This window comes from Pangasianodon hypophthalmus, chromosome 8, assembly GCF_027358585.1.
Source record: "Pangasianodon hypophthalmus isolate fPanHyp1 chromosome 8, fPanHyp1.pri, whole genome shotgun sequence".
NCBI classification, from domain to species: domain Eukaryota; kingdom Metazoa; phylum Chordata; class Actinopteri; order Siluriformes; family Pangasiidae; genus Pangasianodon; species Pangasianodon hypophthalmus.
Window position 1 is genome coordinate 4032964 of NC_069717.1, and position 22271 is coordinate 4055234.

At 40.9% G+C, this 22271-nt stretch overlaps 1 protein-coding gene across 2 annotated transcripts; it reads right to left on the reverse strand.

The window, feature by feature from the left end:
• Positions 1–134: 134 nt before the first annotated feature.
• On the reverse strand, positions 135–21168 carry hcfc1b (host cell factor C1b). Of its 2 annotated transcripts, none has more exons than XM_034306432.2 (28): positions 20880–21168; positions 18585–18790; positions 15240–15388; positions 14996–15156; positions 14584–14792; positions 14132–14216; positions 13620–13726; positions 13322–13501; positions 12756–13082; positions 12225–12376; positions 11889–12083; positions 11168–11392; positions 10678–10779; positions 10216–10420; positions 9921–10057; positions 9565–9703; positions 9198–9403; positions 8049–9102; positions 7232–7371; positions 6678–6923; positions 5929–6175; positions 5482–5778; positions 5214–5332; positions 4929–5066; positions 4620–4805; positions 4180–4477; positions 3612–3675; positions 135–2133 (listed from the first exon to the last, which is right to left on the reverse strand). In XM_034306432.2, exons 2-28 carry the CDS (start codon positions 18781–18783, stop codon positions 2094–2096), a joined length of 5607 nt encoding a protein of 1868 aa, XP_034162323.2. In that variant the 5' UTR covers positions 18784–18790; positions 20880–21168; the 3' UTR covers positions 135–2093. The 2 variants fall into 2 exon arrangements, with proteins under 2 accessions (XP_034162323.2, XP_034162324.2); XM_034306433.2 differs by having other exon boundaries at positions 19215–21168.
• Between the last annotated feature and the right edge of the window lie 1103 nt (positions 21169–22271).

A 22271-nucleotide genomic window follows, 5' to 3' on the forward strand; every position in this document is an offset into this window, starting at 1 on the left:
TGGTCTTTTATATTAATTACACATATCCCAAAGACATGACCCAAGAATCCTCAAACACAAAAACAAGAAAAACAAACAACAAAAAAAAAAAAACTGAAAAATGTCAAGCAACATGACACAAATGAACACAGAGACAGATTTCCATTACTTTTATATGTCAAGACACAAAAGCAATCAATAGATGACAACATGTAAAAACATTTGTTACAGATAATTATATAAAAAGGCGGAGTTCTGTTTTACTTCTTGCTACGTGAAAGAACTAATTTACAACTGAGTTCAAACGCTGGCTGTGCCAATAATCCATCATTTTCACAAATTGTCAGAAAAGCAAACCAATGTTTCTCAATTCCATTCAGACACATACCGGTCCACTTTTCAGTCAAATACCATTCTAGAAACTGGGGGTCGTAATGCAAATCACGTTTCAGAGCAAGCATGCTGGTCCAGGATCGGAATTGAGCATCATCCAACTGAACACAATGAATAAACTCATCCCGTATCAGCACTCTCAATCCGACACTGTTAATCCATCTGTACCCTGCACCCCGAAACCATCTGCCAAGAAAAAAAAAAAAAAAAACTGCCCCAAGATGAATGAAAATGCTTGTGACATTTTCCCCCACAGTGAGAAGAATCCCAGTTTTGCTTTTACCTCTAACCAGCTCACAAACAAGCATGGGGGGGAAAAAAAATCCACAGAAACTCGAAAAAGCAAAGTTTACATAAACTATGGACTAGTGAAAAGGTTAACAGGAAGAGAAAAAAATGAACCAAAGGAGAACAAAACAGCCTTCCAGCAACACACTCCTTTAAATGAGCAACAATATACAAGTTGGGAGGAAAAGATGCATAAAGAAACAAAGAAAGAAAAACCTATATTCAGTATGCTAAAGCTTGTTTTAAGTGGGTAGTCTTTCTCCAAAGTGAGTAGAAAAAGTTCACTTCAATCTTTAATTTTCCAAATCATCGTTTGAAAGATTCCTTAAGGTGGGATGTAGAAAATTTCCGTGGCGCACAGGACGATCGGCCACAGGATCCCACAAGACACTCGGACTACAGGAATGAGCAGGAAACATATGTTTTTAAAACTGAGCAAATTCACACGTACACAATAAGGGGAACGTTTTTTTCTGTTTTAAAAAAAAAGAAGAAGAAAAAATACAAAAATAAAGCACACAGTGAGCTTCTGCGTCACTTCTTACTATTTATGGGATCCCCCCTCCCCCCTTTCTTTCTTTATACAAGATGCATTTCAATGCAATTAAAAAAAAAAAAAAAAAAAAAAAAAAAAAAAAAAAGTCATACGCCTCCCCATCTACAAGGATCGGAGTCCTTACATCTTCGGTACAAAATACAGTTCTCCAATTCCCTCTTAGCTATGAATGAAAACACAGTGATGTAATAACAGGCTACTGGACTCAGATTGAATATATAATTACAGATGTCTTAAAATGAAAAGTTTTTTTTTTTTCTTTTTTCTTCAGAAGCATCACCAAGTGCTGTGTTGTTGCTTTTTTCCCCCTCCCATCCTTCAATGGATTTCCAGGTGTAGCTTCATTGTCGGCTTTCTCCCTCTTCAGTTACCGTCCAACGTCCGTCTGTGTCCAACTGAAATATACAGACTTAAAAAAACTGGCAGAAGAGCAAAGTTGTGGTTTTTTTTTTTTTATCTATTGCTTGTAAGATAAAATAAAAGAACATGAAGGAAGGAAAAAAAAAAACGAACTACAGAAAACAATACAGTTAACTTGACTGAATGCTGCCATTGGAAATTTATCACACAAAACTTCCAGGACAAAGCAAAAAGAATGTGCTTTTAACTGTTTGTCTGAAGAAGAAACATTTATAATACGGTTTCATTTTAACACAGTCGAAGCGATAAGGCGTCCATGGCACCAGGATGTCCAGTGATGATTGGGGTAGGGCACAAACAGATTATCTTGATCTTTCTCCTTTTTTTCCGCTGTCATTTCATGTTAAGTCAGAGGTGGTAGGGGATGTGGGTTTAATAAGGCTGGGGAGGGCATTCAGCAGGAAGGAGTTCGGTCAGGGGTCTTGGTCTCAATGGGGGAGGGGCATGTCAAAATCTCTCACTGGTCGGCTCTGGCCTTTTTTGGACCGGTACCTTTCCTGTAGAGAGTGGGAGGGAAAATAAATAAATAAATAAATAAATAGTCAGATCATTCAGTTTGGTAGAAACCATCTAGAACAAGGGTATTCAACAAAAAATTTGTGAAGGTCCAGTTTTATAAAATTCCTTGCTTACAAAGGTCTGGATAAACTACTAATATGACTGAAAGGTGACTCGTTAGCTTTAAAAGATTAACCAGTTTATGGCCATAAATAAGACAATTTGAAGCGGTTGGTTCATAGTGGCACTTCATGGTATCACTTCTGACACACACCCTTTCAAACAGAGGAGATTCGTTTGTTTCAAACAGGCCATTCATCTTTAAACACTGTTTTCCTCAACAACTTGAAAAGTCTATGAAACATATGAAACTATGATAAATTCTATGAAATTGTCTCTGCTACAGTAGTTTCTCTACAGTAGTTTGCTTTGGTTATTTGGTCTGCGTCTGGACCACCGTTTATCAGTCTACTAATCTGGCATCACCTTAAAAACCTGACCTTTTTAGTTGTTAGTTTGTCCCTATTTTAACTTCACCATTCAGTTTTCATCACTTCAAAGAAAAAATTGCTTTTCTGAAATGTTTGGTCAAATTGCAATGCCTTTTTCAGGCTTCTAAATTTCTCCTAACTTTTAACTACGTCACCATGCGTTTGTGCACAAAGGAAATGTAATATTAACCAGTAATATGTCCCATTTCACTTGTCCCTCACTCACCTCATGCTAAACTATCACAGAGAAGTGCTGAGCCTGTTTCACTCAGAACCAAAAAACACTTATAACACTTAGGTAGGACTCAGCTCTATTAGGCCAATTATTCGCCACTGAATCACATTTTAGGATAGACTCTATACAGTCTATAGGGCCTTTCGCACCGCGGGAACCTTTTCATGGTACCTGAACTAATTGTGGAACGACCCACTTTTTGGCGTTTTCGCACCTCCGGAACTGGGTGCGAATTTAGTACTGGACTGCCTTTTTCGAGAACCACATTAGCTCCTACTCCGGAGCAGGGTCTAACCAGCACAACTGGTACTATCCGTGACGCAAGTAGACGTTGATTGGCCAAATGCGTACGAAAACGCCCTCACCCAACAAGATTTAAAACGCTGTGTAAACATACTGCAGTGTCAACTTATTTCGCAAGTATGGAGAACGGCGATAATGGACGCGAGACACAACAAAAACACAGCTCCGATCACAGCGTCCTCCATCCTCCGGTTGTTTACGTTGAACGCCGCGCACAAATGAGGTCGCTGTCGACTGGCTTACGTCACTTCCTAGTGCCCACTGTCAGTGCGAATGCAACCCTTTAAACGGTACTGGGAAATAGTGCAAAATCACCCAGTACTTAGTACTGTAAACTTAGTTCTGGAACTAAAGTGGTGCGAAAGGCCCTTATCTTTAGGATAGACCCTATATAGTGTTTAACCTATGTATGTATTCTTCACTAGGAACGCATTAATGAAATACTCACGTATCAGGAGATGAGACCGGTCTCTTTGCTGCAGGTTTGGCAGCAGATCCATCTTTACTGGTTTCTGGAAAAGATCACACACATTCCTGGCTTAAAAACACAGCACACTTCTCCATATTCTCTCTCGCACACAACATATTTAAACAAAAATACGTTCTTTAGACTCCCTTCCGAATTCGGTATAAATGTGAAGAAAGTCCACTATACAACGCATCATATTCAGCATGCACAATATTTCTGTCCAATGTCACCAATGCAAAGTGGCAAATAAAATATAGCAAGCAAAACTGTTGCTCTGAATGTGGAACAATTTAAGTAAGCATTTTTAAAGTATTGTTTAAATATGTAATACTAATATAAACAGTGGGGAAATAGGGCTGGGCAATATAATGTAGTTTTGAGATATATTAGCTCACAGTACACTTTTCTGATATATTTAGCAGGCATCAGGTATGTTCTATTTTACCTTGTCAAATGATATGCCTAGTGGTCATGTGGCAAATCAAAACCACAAAATACTTTATTGGCACAAAACATTGTGGCTTTTTATTACATCATGCCAACTCACCTTGTAGCCACCTGACTTGCGTAGCAGGGCCGTAGCCCTTCTCGTTGCGGGCGGCAATGCGGAAGATGATGGCAGGTTTGGTGGTGTAGTCGATGTGGGCGTTGGACAAGCTGGAGGTCTGGACTAGGCAGGAGGGGTTTGGCCCACAGTACACCCGCATGAAGGCCAGCTGAGCCGGGGCAGATGCTTTTGCCTCGGTCGTCTGAGAGCTCTGAATGGCCAGGTAGACGGAGTACTCTATGATCTTCCCCGACGTCACAGATGGAGGTTCCCAGGTGAGGTGAGCACCATCAGGGCTCTGATTAGGGGGAAAAAAAACCCACAATGTACAATGAACGAAAAGTGGGAAGAAAAAAAAAAAAAAAAAAAAAAAAGAGGAAGAGGAAAGAAGGCTTTCTGAAGAAAGAATAGCGTGAATACTGAAATTTCTCAAAGCTCACCTTGCTGATTTTAATGGCACATGGTGCTCCAGGGAAGCCAGGCAAGCAGGTCTTGAATGCCGACACTTCAGAAAACGTTCCACGGCCACAAGCGTTGATTCCAGCCACGCGGAACTTGTACGCAGTGCCAGGAGAGAGCTCCACTTTCTTCATTTGACTGTAGTCTGGTAAGGCCCCAGAATCATCCTGCAATATGACACATGTAAAGCAAACTCAATCACTGACATTCACACACAGCTCACAATATAATAGCATAGTGCAAACTGAGACAAATCTGTAATTCACAGCAAGAGAGAAAATCTGACTCACATCAGTAACCTCCGAATCATCTGCTGGGACATAATAGTGTGTGACGACCATGTTGGTCACCTTGACTATTCCAACATCAAACCACTGATTTTCTTTCTTCACTGGCGGTTTCACAACTGCAGGGGGTGCTCCTGGCTTCTGTTAACACCAGACAAAGAGAAAGAAACTCAAGCACTTAAACAGCACATTCTTCCTAAACCCTTAATACAGCCACATATAATGTACAAAAGTGTACACGTGTGTGTGTGTGTGTGAGTGTGTGTGTGAATGGATTGGTTAGCTCACCCCAGCTGCAGACTCAATGCCATTGGCCACTTCAGCAAGTGCAGTGGCGGCCTGTATCTTGGCAGGGCTGGCAACCACCATGGGCTGGGCCGGGGCAAGTGTACTCGATGGAGCCAAAGCTGCAACAAAAGTAAGCATTTGTAAATTGGCATCAGTGACAGATTCAATTTTGTTCATTGCTGTGGCATAAAGTGTACAGGACAAATGAGGTCTTTTGCAGATAACTGTTATACAGTATGGCTTTGACTGCATGTTTTATTTTCCTCACTCTCTGCAGAAGTGCTGGGTAGAAGCTGAGCCACGGCTCCAGTTACTGCTGCGGCGGCCATCTCATGGCCGTTGCTCTCGGTCGTGGGGTCGTTGAGGCTGTCCGCAGGCGCGAGGCCCTCAGTGGGCAGAGGCGCTGCACCCGAATTGGCGCCCAGCTGCTGGGCAGCGGCGGCTGCTGCTGCTTGAACCTCCTGGAGTTGCTGCTGCTGCTGGACCAGAGCAGCCAGTTCCTGTTGCGTCAGTACAATGGGAATGGTGGTGGTCTGCTGACCATCCTGTCCAGCGTCTCCTTCATCTGAGAGCAGAAAAAGTAGATAGTAGAAAAAAAAAAAGAAAGTAAATTACAATTTAGTTGCAATGCTGTTTCCAGCGTTTGTACAACACCAACTCATACATCTTGTAGTGAGCATCCTGTTAAAGCTTAGGCTGTAAGATGATGACTCACTGAGCACGGCCTGTTGGGCTGCCTGCAGCACAGCCTGTATGGCGAGCGCTTGGGCCTCTTCTGTGGCTGCAGCCTGAGCAGCAGCTTCTGCTGCTGCAGTGACGGCCAGTTCCTCCGGGGTCAGTCCTGTCACCATCAGCGTGGTCTGCTGCCCCTCGGCTGACATCAGTTCCTGAGGCAGTGCCAAGGCCTCGGAGTCCTGCCCTGCCAGAGCTACGGCCTCCGCACCCTCACCACCCTGCTCCATCTGCAGACATGACCAATTAGACCAATTTATTAATTAAATAAAATAAAAATATAAAAAAAATAAAAGGAGAGATTGCTCTAGTAGTACAGTGATCTGTACCATGTAGTAACCATACAGTCCGATTTATTATTTATTACATTAATATTTTCCTAGTAATTAATTTATTCCTAAAGGTTACCTGTGTGGTGCTTGTGTTGTATTTGGTAAATAAATCCAAATAGTTAAGAAGTCATATCAAAGGAGCACAGCCTGCCTCAGGCTAGGAGTAGATGATATCTACCATATTTGAGTATGACAGACTTAAAACATTGACCAGAAGCTGACTGGACATTAAAAGAGATAATATTATTATTATTATATATTATATATGTGACCTACTTTAATTCCTCCTTTTTGTAGATTTTAAATAACTTTGAAGTTTTTAAACATGGAACTACTATTTTGCTTGCGTTTAGCAAACCTAAATATCCATACTGCATTTGGCCACCTCGCCCACCCCTACCTCAGCCTGCTCTCCCTGGCCCGGCTGTGCTTCCATAGCAACGTGAACCTGCAGCATGGTGCCCGCCTCACCGGCAGCACCTTCCTCAATAGCAACAACTCTGACTGCTCCCTCTTCACCCAGTTCACCCTCAGTTTGCATGGGCTCCTCGCCCATTGCTACTGCCTCAGAATCTCCCTGCTCCATTGCCTCAGCTTCACCAGAGCCCTCCACTACAGCAGCAGAGCCTGCCATGGATGAGATTTCCTGAAGGGGACAACAGAAAAAAGGCAAGAGTCAGGTCTGTTTATGGTCATCCCATCCATATTAATACATACAGTGGGATACAGTGGGTTGAGCCTCCACAATCATGGTGCAATAAAAGAGCGGCATAATACAGTAAATATATTGATGGTTGAAGTACACAGAACAAAATTAGCATTAAGATAATGACATTACCTTACCAACACCCTTCAGGTACTGAACTGAGTAAATCATGATATCAGTGTAGTCACTGAACAGGGGAATATTGCCTGAGAAAAAGTTACAATGACTTGAAACAGGTCAAGACTTACAGGAACAGAGGGTCCTGGGGTGGGTGTGGCCTGCGTCACTGTGGTGATGGCTCTGCTCTGAATTGGGGGATTGGCAGGTTCTGTCGACGAAGTTGCCTCAGCACTGGTGCCAGCATCTTGTCCATTACCGCTCTGTTGTACTGCAAGACAAATTACAGTCTCACAAAGGTGGTCATAATACACAAACCTAATGCAAAGAGGCTCAAATGGATACAAACAGTATGCACAGGCAAAAATGCCTGAATGAACATGTCTGGCAAAAAAATAAATAAAATAAAATAAAATCAGGATCCGCAGTATTTTCTCAGTGAACCAAGCGTTAACTTGAAAATGTGATCAGCAAACACAGCTTAGCTTATTATTATTATACCTTATATACTTGTTTGACTTTTTCAAAGTCTTCCTAGACCGTCACCGGATGCATCAGAGGTCCGCTTACACTGGTGACCATCTGACACTACAAAACTTGTATAGGTTTTTGCTTTCAAAATCTTAGAAGGCCTCAGAGCAAGATCTGAAGGCTTAAGATTGACACATTAACAGTAAATACCACTTGTAGTTCATCTGTGCCTACAATTAAACTGGAGATTTGTTTACCGACCTCTTAAAATCTGTTAGAAAGGGCAAATCACTTCAAGTTCAGTTGTATATGCCAGACATTAACTACATAAACTAAGCCTAAATTATAGATAGATAGATAGATATAAGAGCCTTACTTAGCTCTTAAAATGCTTTTGACTTCAATTTGGCTAACCAAAGTCTACATTCAAGCAAAATATCAACATTTCCTAGGAACCTGGGAGATAATTAGCCATACCTGTTCCTTCTGCTGACTCGAGGCTGCTGGTGGCGGTAGTAGCTGTGTTTGTGGTGCCTGTCTCGTGGGTCTCACATGGCGGGTTGGAACACACTCTCTGCACCATGCCATTTTGCCCTGCTCCGATGGTGGATGAAGCCTGTGTGGGTGTATTAGTGGTGCCAGTCTCATGGGTCTCACATGGCGGGTTAGAACACACTCTCTGTACTGTGTTGGTTTCCGCACTGCCCATACTCGAAGATGCCTGCGTAGCTGTGTTGGTGGTGCCGGTCTCATGGGTCTCACATGGTGGGTTGGAACACACTCTCTGTACTGTGTTGGTTTCCGCACTGCCCATACTTGAAGATGCCTGCGTAGCTGTGTTGGTGGTGCCGGTCTCGTGGGTCTCACATGGCGGGTTAGAACACACTCTCTGTACTGTGTTGGTTTCCGCACTGCCCATACTCGAAGATGCCTGCGTAGCTGTGTTGGTGGTGCCGGTTTCATGGGTCTCACATGGCGGGTTAGAACATACTCTCTGTACTGTGTTGGTTTCCGCGCTTCCCATACTCGAAGATGCCTGCGTAGCTGTGTTGGTGGTGCCAGTTTCGTGGGTCTCACAAGGTGGGTTGGAACACACTCTCTGTACCGTGTTGGTCTCTGTGCCCATGTTCGAGGACACCAGTGTAGATGTGTTTGTGGTGCCCGTTTCATGTGTTTCGCATGGTGGGTTGCTGCACACTTGCTGCACGCGGCTCATGTCAGCCGATGCCGTGGTCGTCGTGTTGGTTGTTCCAGTCACGTGCGTCTCACAAGGTGGGTTAGAACACACACGCTCAGTTCCAATCTTGGCAGAGGCTGTGGTGGCCGTGTTGGTGGTACCGGTTTCATGGGTCTCACATGGTGGGTTGGAGCAGACCAGAGTGACTTCACCTGGGGCATCGCCCGCTTCAGCACCTGTGGTGGAAGGCTGTTCAGAGGTGGGGGAGGCTAGGATGGACACGGGGAGGTCCTGCTGCGCCTCCACGCCACTAGGGGTGCTTATCAGCGTCACCTGAGTGGGCTGTGTAGCTGCCTACAAGAGGAAATCAATCATTCAGTTACTCACCATATTAGAACTATGACAGATTAAAGGATTTTACTCAGCAGACTGAACAGCATGTGCAGTACCTGTATGGCCACTGTAGGTGCAGTAGTCAGGTTTGTCTGGGCTGCAGACACGGTGATAGCTGTGGGGCTGATAACCTGGCTGGAAAGCGTGGCGATGGTGCCCAGGGTGGTTATGGGTGTAGCCAGGCTAGCATTGGCAGTGGCAACGTTGCCCCCTGCCAGGCTGGTTGAGATTGTTCCGGTCACAGTGCCAAGAGTAGTTACTCCTACACAGACACGGGGCAAAAATGTTATAAATCCCCATAATTAAAAAATCCAAAGAGGGCCGGCAATTGCATTATAAATAGGCTGGAAAGACTGAAAAAGTAAAACAATTGATAAGCAGGAATATATTTTGCCATTTAATGTCTTAATAGCCTTGTGTTACCTGTGGTTCCTTTAACCACTAGTGTGGTAACTGTGGGTTTGACAGCAGAAACTGTACCAGGAGAAACGAGACGCACACCTCCCATGGGCACAGTGCGAAGAATGGTGCCAGGCTGCCCTGGTGCCCCCTTCAGGACCACCTGAAGAAAAAAAACAAAAACAAAAACAAAAACAAACATTAAAAACTCATCCCAGTAGGTCATACTTACAATAGGAGAATCCTTACGCCCCAATAAACAATGAATTTGAGTGACACTACAATATTCAATAGACTACAGAAAAATCTATAGTCGACTAGTCACTTGTGTTTTCATTTTTGTCCGTGTCTATGAGGTCAGGGGTTAAAAAGGACCGCACCTGAGTCACTCCCTGCTGAGCAGTTCCTGCAGCCAGTTTTGGTACTGCGGTGATGATTTTTCCTGGTGTGCCCGGCGTCATCATTTTGGTTGTGATGATTGTGATAGGAGACTTTATACCAGTGCTACTGGTAGCACCTGTCAAAAATACAACGGGAAAAAATCACTGCAGAGAAACTTTCAAAGTAAAAGGTAACAAGCAAGACAAGATAAATCATTTACTTCAGCAGAACAATGAACTAGTTCAACCCAAGTTGGCAAGTATTACAGCTCACAGAATTTGCGGTAAGACAAACCTGCAGCTCCCTGCTGAATAGCAGACATTGGGATGGTCTTGATGATGGTGGTGCCAGGCTTGGTAGTAGTGGTAGGGGAGATGCCCAGAATGGTTGGTTTGGTGCCAGCGCCACCTGCCTGCGTGGTAGTGATGATGGTAGTGGGTTTGCCGTCTGCTGAGGTGACTAGCTTCAGTATGGTGCCTGCAGGCAGAGGACCCTTCGTCTGGAAGAAAAATGTCAAGTCAGTCATCATGATCAACCAGCAGCAGCCTTACCGTTTATATATAGATTGGTCCAACACAAACATAATACACCCCACTCACACACAATTAGGCTTGTTTCTAAACAATTATGATATAGAGATCTTAAAATTGTAACAAAGCTCTCTCAATGATGCATCTGTTAATGATCACCCAGCTGTGGTCTTTTGAAAACCAAAATCTAGAACCTAGTGTAAGAAATAAATCCTGGTGTGCTGACCTGTATGATCTGTGTGACCGGGCTACCAGCTTGTCCGGTCACTGCAGAGGTCTGTACTGGTTTTGTCTGGACCATGGACATCACCTTCCCCAGGCTAGAGATCTGAGAAAGAAAGCGAACAAAAATTAAACTTTATGAACATTCACTGTGAAGGACTATTGGTGCAAGCATTAGAATTCAAATATTCAAGGAAACCTAGATGCAAACCCCAACTTTAATATACACAGGATAACAATAAACTTCATTATGTACTTGGTTTCAGTATCACACACATCATTTGAACTTTTATAACACTCACCAGCTTGATTATTACACATAGTAACAAGAGATCACTCTGCTTATGGAGTAAGCAGTAGACAGTAGAGCTTTTATCAGGTATGAAAAGAAATTAAAATAGTTTGAATAGTATAGGTTCACTACCAAGTAAACATCGACATTTCCTAACACTTAATACTATATACAAATGAAACACTTAGTGCTCAATCCTCACCAGAGCGCCGCCGCTGCCCATAGTGAGCGGGCTCTTGACGAGTGTGATGGTTTTAGTGACTCCTCCCACCACAGTGGTGACCACCTGGGCCTGCTGGGCCACAGTCACTGTGCCTGATTTGTGCACAGTGATGATGGGACGTGTTGGCGTGTTAGGGGTAGTGATGGTGGAAGTTCCAGCCTGAGCTGCAGCTGTCTTTAGCATGCGGGTGGCTGGGTTGCTCACCTTGATGGAGAGAAAAAATAAAACTGTGAGACTTCAGTATACATGGGGACAGAAGCAGGTAAAGCAGATATATGAAATGGCCCCATAAAAAGAAAAAACATGCTCTAAACCTTGTTCTCAAGAAGACCTGCTTGTGCAAATTGTTCATTTCTAAGATTATCTACAACTAAGCACCATGAAGGGTGCTCAAGTTTGGCGGTCATCATGTCTCTAGTATTTGGTAGGCTCAGGTCCTGTTCGGATTTTATATTAATGTTAGGTTATTACCTCAACCATATTAAAAGCCTTATTATACCTGAGATACTGATGTATTTTTCAATTATACAGGTTGTTTTTATTGCAACCGCGCACTTATTTTACGAGTTTTACCTTTGTTACAGGAGAGTAGCCAATGTATACCTTTTTGTTAGTAATTTTTTTAAAAGCTAATCTCTGTTGTTTTAAACAGTCACATTTAAATTTTTATTCCCAATTAAAGCTCTAAAATGGCACGCACAGTCACTGGTGAGGCTACTTTCACTGTAGCAGGATGAGCTGCGGAGCCTGGAGTGACAGCAACAGTTTTCACTATGGTGGCTCCTGCTGGAACGTTCAGCACAGTGGCTGTTGATGAAGGAGGGATTTTCTGTGTGGCAGCCGCAGCTGCAGCCAGAGCAGCCATGCCACTCATCTGAGGGCTGCTTCCGATCGGCTAGACAGAACAGGAGGAAAATTTTCTTTAAGGTTTCAAAAAATGAACATGGTAAAAGTTAGCACTATGGATAGAAATGTTAACTTGAAATGAGACTAAAAACACTTTCCCGCAAGCTGCTCAGAAATATAAATAACTTACTGTTCCTTGTGCGCTCTGTGCAGGAACGACCATACGTACTCCAGCAGGAAGTGATGCAACTGTAACTGGGGATTTTCCTACTTGATTGGCCTGACGCACAGTGACAATAGACGTCCCAGCAGTGGACTGAGGTGCTGCCACTTTCAGGATGGCTGCAAAAGCACAGAGCAGATTCATAACATAACATTCATAACATGTGCACCAATATTTAATGTTTTCCCAGTTCGGTAAACAGCCAGCAAGATGTGTCACACCTAAGCAGGAAAATTTCTCCAGTGTTAGCTACTCATTCTAAGACATTTTCTAAATTCAACGAGCTTTGTTTTTTTTTTAACCCAGTTTGTTCATGTTAATTTTGGGGGCAAGGTACAGTTCCCTCTCTGGATAATGCAGCTTAGTTGTCTGGAGACCTTAAATGAGTTGACTTCACACCATTATTAGAACGTCACTAAACATTCTGTTGCTCTTTGTACAAATTTCATACATAAACTGGGCATTATAAATAACGTCTCTAACGCTACCCACTTTTACCTGGACCACGCGGTGAGGCTGCAGCGAGCGGGCTCCCAGGCATGGACATGGTTGGTGAGGGCACCTGGGGTATGAGGGTGACCCCTGTGACAGGCACGCTCTGAGAGGCAGGGGCAGCGGCGGCCGGGGCCGGGCTCTTGGGAGAGTTGGAGGGCAGCGATGAAGTAGGAGTGACGCTGGGAGAGGAGGCTGTCGTTGCTGCTGGAATTTCGTATTTCTGCAGCTGCAGCAGGTAGGCATCAGCAGTGGGCACAGCGCCCCAGCTCACCTCCAGAGAACTTGTATTGGCACGAACCAACTGTACGCGAGAGGGCGCCAGTGGACGGTCTGTAGAAAGCATGCAAGTCAAATGTTTACACAAAGAGGACAAAATAATGATTTATTACCACAATTTCATTTTTATCTGTAACTAAGATGAAAGGGGATTTAAAGAGACACAAATCCATCTCTGCTGACTCTCTTTTTCATTAGAAATGATGCATTATCAACACAAACGTTCTTTCCACTCTATATATAATTGCCTAAATAATTCAGGTGAGTAGTTAATTAGCAAGATAAAAACTCACCTGTCTCTAAATACCAGAGATCTTTGCAGCACACTTGGTTGTTCCAGGCTTTGCGGTAGCCGTCTCTGCCACTCCAAACGTACAGTCGGGAGTTGATAGCTACGGAGCAGTGCCCTGCCCTGGCTCTTGGGATGTTGTCTTCCAGAGTGTCCATTAAAATAGTCTCCCATGTCATTGTGTCTGAGAGAGAGAGAGAGAGAGAGAGAGAGAGAAACAATTACATTTAACTATTTTCCTAATACATGTAAAGTATACATCAGTTATTTTAAGATTAATTATAGCCATTATTAAACCTTACCCAGATTTAGACATGCCAGTGTGTTTGTACACTTCCATTCCTTTTCATGTGTAGCCACTTTCACGTCATCCATCACCAAGGGCACCCACCCGCCAAACACGTACATCCTCAAGAGAGATGGTGATAGCACAAGTTTTTTGTTTTTTTTTAAGTCAGGTGCACTCACGATGCATTATCATCACAAAATTCCTCCCATGTTACACAACGCTGTTCGTATCCACAAAGACTTAAAATTAACACAATCCATGAGCAGAGGATAATTAAGTGCTTTATTTAAAAAGGCCCAGTAACTGCTCTTCAGCATTCCTGGGATTAAACTCACAACCCCTGATCACTAGTCTGACCCTAAACACTAAGCCACCACTGCTGTTCACTATTAAATTATAAGAGATACAATCTCCTACACTAAATGCGCATGATCTACAATACAGCACAGCTCTAACTGCACACTGTACAGTAAAATCAAGATGATGTTTTATAAGTATTTATAGATTTGATCTGAGGAAACTCACTTGTTGGTTATGGTAGTGGCAGAGTGGAGACTGCGAGGGAGAGGAGCAGTGCCACTGATTGCCGGCTTGTTCCAAGTAAGTGTGTCTGTAGGACGCAAAATTTGTTTATGACAATCATTCAAAACCTCTTGGCAACATAGGAATACTGTCAGGACACAGAGCTTGGATTTGGCTAACAATGGATTTAGCTTGACTTAGGAAAAAAAAAAGGCACAGGATTAAAGGACTATTTGTTTTAATGTTTGTTTAAATTGTAATTAAATCACCAGATTTAATTAATGTCGATATTGTGTAACTCTACTAAATAAACTACTCCAAATATACAACTGAGCTCTGCCCAGTGGATATTTCCTAAAAAGAAGAAAATTCATAAACTCTCAAACATTCACAATCACAAAGCTCTTAATATTCACAGCTTATCAACTGAGACATTTCTTTAACCTTCCTGTTACCTATATCTAATGTCCAGAGGTCTCCGAGGCGGCAGCCGCTCATGCCTCCGTAGATAACGAGGCGAGACTTCTTTGAGGTTTTCTCTGTGTAGACTACAGCTGTGTGGCTCTCGCGAGGAGGAGGAAGCACGCCGTATGTGATGGGGATGTCCCAGCCTGCTACGTTGGAGCCCGGACGGAGCTCGAGTGTGTACAGATCATTCAGGTATCTGTATGTGGGGAAGAAAAACACTCTTGGTTAACTGTTCTGGTATTAAGAAAAATAAATAAATAATAAAGTCTGATTAATCCAAATGCAGCACATTGCTCAAATGTAATTTGGGAACACAGATGCAGAGTGTAAAAGGTGCTGCAAACTGTGCTACAGCTTGCACAATGTGACGACTCATTACGGTTTGATATAGTGGCCAACCTTGGAATATTGTTTTTGGGATCTTCGCTGTCATTGGCAAGTCCGCCGAATAGGTAGCATTTATTCCCCACGAGGGAGAAGCTGTGGCCCAAACGTGGGCAAGGAGGCGGGCCGTTCTTTGGAGCTTTAGGCTTCAGCCGTTTCCACTCCCATCTACTGGCCTGTATAAAAACAGCATAATGTTTGAGTTAAATCATAAATAATTTTGTTTATTTTAAGCTTACTTAACCTATGACAAACCCACCTGTAGTTCGTAGAGATCGTTGCTGTATTTTCCATATTCGACCATTCCCCCGAACACCAACAACCGGGTGCCATCACACACAAATCCATACGCAGCACAGCCGGGTGGCACGTCGCCCCGGACAGCCGGGATAAACCACTGATTAGTCGCTGCAGAGGAACAGAAACATCACAAACAAGACGTTTAACAAAGCGACGTTATGATTAACATTAATAAAGAATTAGATCGACAAAAAGAAAGGAACCATTTACAATTGAGGCAACTGTGAGTTTCTATTACAGTTTAAACAGTTATAAAACTAAATATGTGTAGATTTATTCTAGCTTAATGCCGCCATTTCGTGCAACACAAGTAAGCATGAAGGCGTGGAATCGGCGTCAAGTAACTGCCATATGATTGCAACATCTACTTCCGCATGGTGCTTTCTATAAAAACAATATGATTTAAAAATTTGTAGGATAAATAACACTACAACAATAAGGCAAAAGATGCACAAAAAGCTTTATCTTATTAAAATGACACAAATACACAACGAGTCTACAAGTTTTAAGAGAAAATTCAGAAGGGAAGAAGCAAACATCTGAAATTTCATTTTGGCTTATTCATCACTGAAGGAACATCTGTGAAACCTAACTCACACGCAACTGCTTCTTGACATAACGAAACTTCATCTTTCAGTTTATGTTATGGCAGGGGTTCTCAAACTTTTTGCAGTTATTCCTGAACTTTACATTGGCAGAACACACCAGGTCCAAGTTTCCATTATGTACAGGCATGTACGTGTTTTTGAGCTGTTGAGGTTTGGATTAAATCCATTCAAATCTAGAGTCCAGTTAAATAACTATATGAAATAAAAATAAAAATAGAATAATTTTTATAATGATGGGTTGTGATTTTCACCACTGCAGTTAATTAAATCATGGACCTGGGCCTTATTCTGAGAACCACTGTTTTATGGGTATGCAGTTTTTTTTTTTTTTTTTGCACTGAACACAAAATGTGTGCGTTATATATACAAATGCAAATTCTGTAAGTTTATGAAGATGTTGCATTCATTAGCTCAACTGTTTATTAAACAACTAAGTGTGCAGTGATGAATGTTAATTTTGTTGAGATGAAATTTAGAGAGTGGCCAGAGTTTGCTGTTGCAGTGACACAGTTGCTCCATCACCTCACCATTTCTGCTTGCATCCCCCCCTTTGCTTTATTGAAAAGTTGTTGGTTTTTTTTTTTTGTTTGTTTTTTTTGTTTTTTAAATCTTTTCATGATGTTTTTCTTTAACACCTTTTTAATAAGATTTAGGCCTACCTGTGTGTTATTAGAGAATTTTCAGAAAGACAAATGCAAACTTTTGAAATGATGTTTTGGTTACATTTCACTAATGCAAAATCTGTGTCTATATTTTATAAATACAGAAACAGTTTCTATAATTTATGGAGACTGCATTCATTACTTCAATTAGTATATTATACAATTATTACATTAATATATATTAATATAGTATATTATTTCAATTAGTATTAAATATGTATATACAAATTCCTAGTTACATGTTTCTTCTCTATTAAGACAAATAAAAAAAATATCCTAAAGAAGAAACGTGCAACTAGGAATTCATATATACGTATTTACTAAAACACATGAAATAAAGATTCAATAATACAGACTGATATTATTAACTAATTGAAGTAATTAAAAAAAGATAAAGACATTCTGTGTCCCTCTTGCTCTGTTATGGAGCAACTGTATTAACTGTATTAAAAAAAAAAAAAGCAAGAGGGACACAAAACATTTCTTTCTTTTTTAAATGGCACAAATGTGTGGTGGGCATCCACATTATTAAAAAAAATACTTACTATAATAATTTAGTAATGAATAATGAGGTCTAACACAGTAAATAACTTCTTGTTATAAACAAAACTTTTCTTTTTGCTCTTCTCCACTTAACTGTATAACATATGAAGGTATATGTGTAATATATATTCTATAATGTATGAAAGTGTCGCATTAATCACTTCAATCAGCTATTAACCAGTTAAGCGTGTATCACTGAAACTTAATTTCGTGCATTTATGTAAATGTGTACAGAGAATTTCTGGTTGTATTTTTCCCCTTTTAACACATGAAATAAATTACAGATTTATAAATAAACACTCCGCAATAAAGCAATAGATACACAAGAACATCTTTAAGACGGCACAAATATGCATCGGGGCACAAATGTTATAAGAGAATATTTATGACGCTAGATTTTAGGTTATTCTTCACTGAAACATAATACTAAATAACTTCTTATAATTATAAATAAAACTTCATCTTTTGCACTCAACTGTATAAAATGTGAGTGTGTATATATACATACACATATATACACATTATATTTATATATATACACACACACACACTTGTAGAATGTATGAAGGTGTTGCATTAAATACTTCAATTAACTATTAACCAATTATGTATATTACTGAATCTTAATTTCATGCATTTCTGTAAATATTTGTAATATATACTCTATAATGTATGAAGGTGTTGCATTATTTACTTCATTTAACTATTAACCAATTAAGCAATGTATTACTGAATCTTAATTTCGTGCATTTCTGTAAATATGTGTGTGATATACATTCTACAATGTATGAAGGTGTTGCACGAATTACGTCAGTTAGTTATTAACCAATGAAGTGTACATTACTGACTCTGAACTTCACGCATTTTGTTGTAAATATTTACAGAGAAGCGTGAGGATGTATAAAGGGGGCGTGGTTTGTTGGCGCAGTGACGTAGCTGCTCTATTATCCCGCCATTTCTGTTTGCATTTTTCCCTCCATTCTCTGTTGTGCAGGAGCTGTAGCAGGCTGGCTGTTATGGCTAGCTCACACACTCTCTCTCACACACACACACACACACACACACAAGCTCTATAGCACTAGCTGTTTAGCTTCTGAAGCTTTGAAAGCGCTAACCCTGTCCGACACCTGGGTTAGCATTTTTCAACAGCAGTCAGAAATATGCATCAATATGTAAATATATATTCTGGTAATTTATTACTCGAGCCAAGAACAGGAATTGCACTAAAAATGCATCTGAAATGTGAGCTATTTTTTTTTAATAATCCACCCAATAAAATGTGCAGGAATAAATAGCGCATATTTTCGGTAACATTAGCCGCCTGTGTTGTGCATTAACATCAGCGCTGGTCTGGCTGCTAGCACGAGTTAGCATGTTAAAAGTTAGCAAAGCTAGCTTACCTTGCACTACGCTACCTATTTATGCAAATCACAACTTAAACAAACAAAAAAAAGTTTGCTGTAGAGTACACAGCATAATTATAACAGTCACCTGTGTTGTATACGTGAAGTTCATCGACGATTCCTTCGTTGCCGCCGCCGAAAACCACCATCAGCTCTTTAATGGCGACGGCGCGGTGGCCGTGACGAGGCCGAGGCACCGGGCCGGACCATCCGAGCACCCGCTTCCACCTCGGCTGCAGCACTGAGCCCGAACCGCTCGATGTGGTGTTGGTACCAGAAGAAGCCATTTTCCCCCTTTTTTAAACAAGAAAACAAAACGCCATTAAACAAAATTCACAAAAGAAATTTAAAGCATATTAAAAATGGCTAAGTATCTGCGCTAGCATGCTAACTAGCTCGCTAGCTAGCGCCAAAAAGGCGGCGAGTGAAGGAAAAAAAAACAACAACGAAGTGTTTTACTAAGAAAATTAAATGATGCACGTATAAATACACCGCGTTAAACTATCACTATGGAACGTATAAAATCCCTGGTAACGAACTCTTTTAATTTAGATATTTATATCCATGTATCTCTGTATATAAATAACTAGCCGCCGTTTTGCCAAAGCAGGAGCTAATTCTTTCAACAGGATTAGCATGCAAAGGTAAAAATAACACAAAATACAGGACGTGTAATATAAAGCCTAATACGATAAAAAAAAATAATCGAATGGTTTACCTAATGCAAGAAAAAAATCTCTTTTTTTTAACAACAAAACAATTAGTCCATTCCAAGTTTACTGCCCCGCTTGAGCAGTTTTAAAAGTGGAATAAAAAAATAATAATAAAAGCTTCAGGCTTCGCGTTAGCCGCGTCACAAAAAAATGTAGCCAGCTACGTTTCGGTAGCTCATCTAAAAATCCACACAATCCGCCATTTTAGCGGGTAACAAAAACATTTAACTCAAAGAAAAACTCTAAATTAGTCAACATCGAATTGTAAACTAATTTTTTTCTGCATTAATGTGCCGTTTTTAAGTCCGTAGAAAATGTAGCCAGCTAAGATGCTAGCTTAGCTTAAAATCTGATGGAAGCCGCCATTTTAGCGGCATACACTCTGCGACAAAATAAAACAAGCCCGCCGGGTGAAGCAAAAAAAAAAAGACTGATTTGAGATCCGTATTTGTTTTTAATTCCAGCAAAATCTAATGCATCTCATGCAAATTCATTTCCACTCGCATTCCGTTGAGAATCCGAAAAATAAAGTTCCCATCTTGTCTGTTAAAGATGTCTGAAAGAGAGAGAAAAGCCGTGCAAATTCCCATCGGGTGCCGCCATCTTGTAGCTTTGGTTAGCAAACCCGGTGGCTAATGGGAATAATAATGCTGCTTAGCCGACTGGCTAAAAGGCTAAGCTAATAAGCTAACCACCGTCAAGATAAGAATAAAAATAGAAGCCCTCTCAAAAAAAAAAACTAAATTCAATGTTTATTTTTTAAATACATTTGCAATATCACTTAATATATATGGTAATAATATAATATGGTTTAGCTGATTTAATGGTTAAGTTACTAAGACTTAGCGTTAGAATTAAAAATGGGCGGTGAACAAAAAAAAAACTCAATTTCCATATTTTTGGGTTAAAGTGAAGTAATTAATTAATTGAAAATATTTTCCTGCACGTTGAAGAACCTAATTCAGTACCTCAGCAGAAATCTTCATTGCTTTATTTATTCTCGAATTTGTTGTACAGCATTTTATTATTATTTTTTATTTTTTTCCCCCCCGAGTGTTCAGTTGCAGCCTTTTTCTATGGGAGCCGCCATCTTGATACAACAAAACCAAATAATCGCATTTGCGCCTCCACCTCCAGTTAGCACAATGCTAAGCGCTTTTTTTGCCCACAAGTTGCAAACATATCGCTAAATATACAACAATTAGAGCCAAAATACCATTTATTACCAACCAACACCACAACCGCGGCGAGTTAAACAAGTAAAAAATAAACAGCAAATGCTAACTTGGTTAGGCTAAGCTAGCTAACGAGTCACGTTAGCAGACTAGCTGAGGTATCTCTAAGCTTTACGGCTAGTTCGACAGCTAAGCTACAGCGTTAGCATAAAACGGCGAATAGCTTACATTTTTTTAGCAGCAGCTTAAAAAAACAAGACTGTGCAGAAATATGAGTTTTTCGGCACGACAGAGAAATATTACATGCTTCATTTGCAGTGTGTTTTTATTCATCATGAAAGAGAGGCATTTATGCAATTCCCTCAAATATTCGTTTGTCTCGTTTATCGCTAGCTAGCTTCCCTTAAGAAAAATGGCGGATGTACCGTTAGCCGTCATCAGAATGGTGCAAAAGTATTCACGCTCGCTCATCTCGAAGCGTGAATAAATACTTACTCGAGACTTCCGAGTTGTTATTTTAAAACCGAAAAAATCGAGGGAGAGACTCAGTTAAACGAATTCAACCCCGAGTGTGTGTTTGTTTTCTGTAGATATTGCTAACTCTACATCCTTTCATGCCGCCCAGGAAGCCGCCATCTTCTTGACAAGCCCCTTCAGTAAATAAGCGCCGTGGCTGCTTGTGCCTCTGTAGCGCCGGCAGTGCGGCGGGTCGGACGGTGAGCGGCGCTCCGCTTCCCTCCGCTTCCCTCCAACAACTTTCACTCATAACATCCACCAACTAACCGAGCGCTCTTCTCCAACAACTAACTGCAGCTCTGCTCCAGCTGTGGAGCTTCTACAGCACGGCAAATGAGTGCAAATATCCGGTTTTGTTTTCCACATCAGAGCACTTTTACACCTGTCATTACACCACACACCTCACGGTACCTCATTTGTGTTTCCTTTTATTCACATCAGAACTCAGTTAAAAAGTTCTCTGAAAAATATGCTGATCAAAGATGGGCTTATTCTGTGTTCATTCATTCATTCATTCATTCATTCATCTGTGTAGTTGTTGATATGGTGAGGTTTTCTGTAAGGAGACGTTTATTTAACATTTGTGGAAGGAGTCTCCAGTGCCAGCACTGTGCCACAGTCAGGGCTAAACCTGTAACTTGAAGTTTTCCGATACAGTCTGCAGTAACAAGATGCATTCTTTGTCTTACGTTCATGAGAAAAAAGAAAGGCTGGTGAGAGAAGATTGTTTACGGCTGTTACATTACATGTAACAATAAACGGATAAAAATTTTGAGGTTTTCAGATACAGTTTGCAGTTTCTTGGTAACAGGATGCTTTTTTTTTTTTTGTCTTAACTTCATGAGATAGAGAAAAAGAAAAGCTGGTGAAAGAAGATTATTTACAGCTGTTACATTAAATGTAACAATAAACAGATAGAAAAAGTATGACGTATCATTTTTTAATAAATAATTCACTGTTAATGTTGGCACATTGCTGTGGTATAAGAGCAATAAAACACTACCGGACATGCTGTTATTTAAAATTAATTAACTTCAGGATGATAACAGTGACTGTGCTTTGAGGCAGGCTGGATCACACTACTGAGTCGTTGATTATTTTCCTATAACTGTTTTATTCCTTATTTATATAATGTTCAAAATTGATATAATGAAATGTGATTAAAACATATATCTGATTTTATATCTGTCTTTGTCCTAGGGGCTTTAACTACTTACTGCATGACCAGACTTTAAGTTTCTAGCTTTCCTTGTTCCACTAAAATAATATAAAATGGTGTCTTATTCTGAGAGATGTACATGAGATGTTCATGATGATAAACCCTACATTCAGAAGTTCTGTTCCTACAATCTCCCACCCAGTAAAACCTCT

Coding starts and splice junctions, on each gene's coding strand:
- hcfc1b (XM_034306432.2), bottom strand. CDS start 18,783: ATGGCTTCTTCTGGTACCAACACCACATCGAGCGGTTCGGGCTCAGTG. Junction 13,727..14,131: donor GCCACTACCATAACCAACAA/GTGAGTTTCCTC, acceptor ATCTCTCTTGAG/GATGTACGTGTTTGGCGGGT. Junction 4,478..4,619: donor GTGCCATTAAAATCAGCAAG/GTGAGCTTTGAG, acceptor CCCCCTAATCAG/AGCCCTGATGGTGCTCACCT.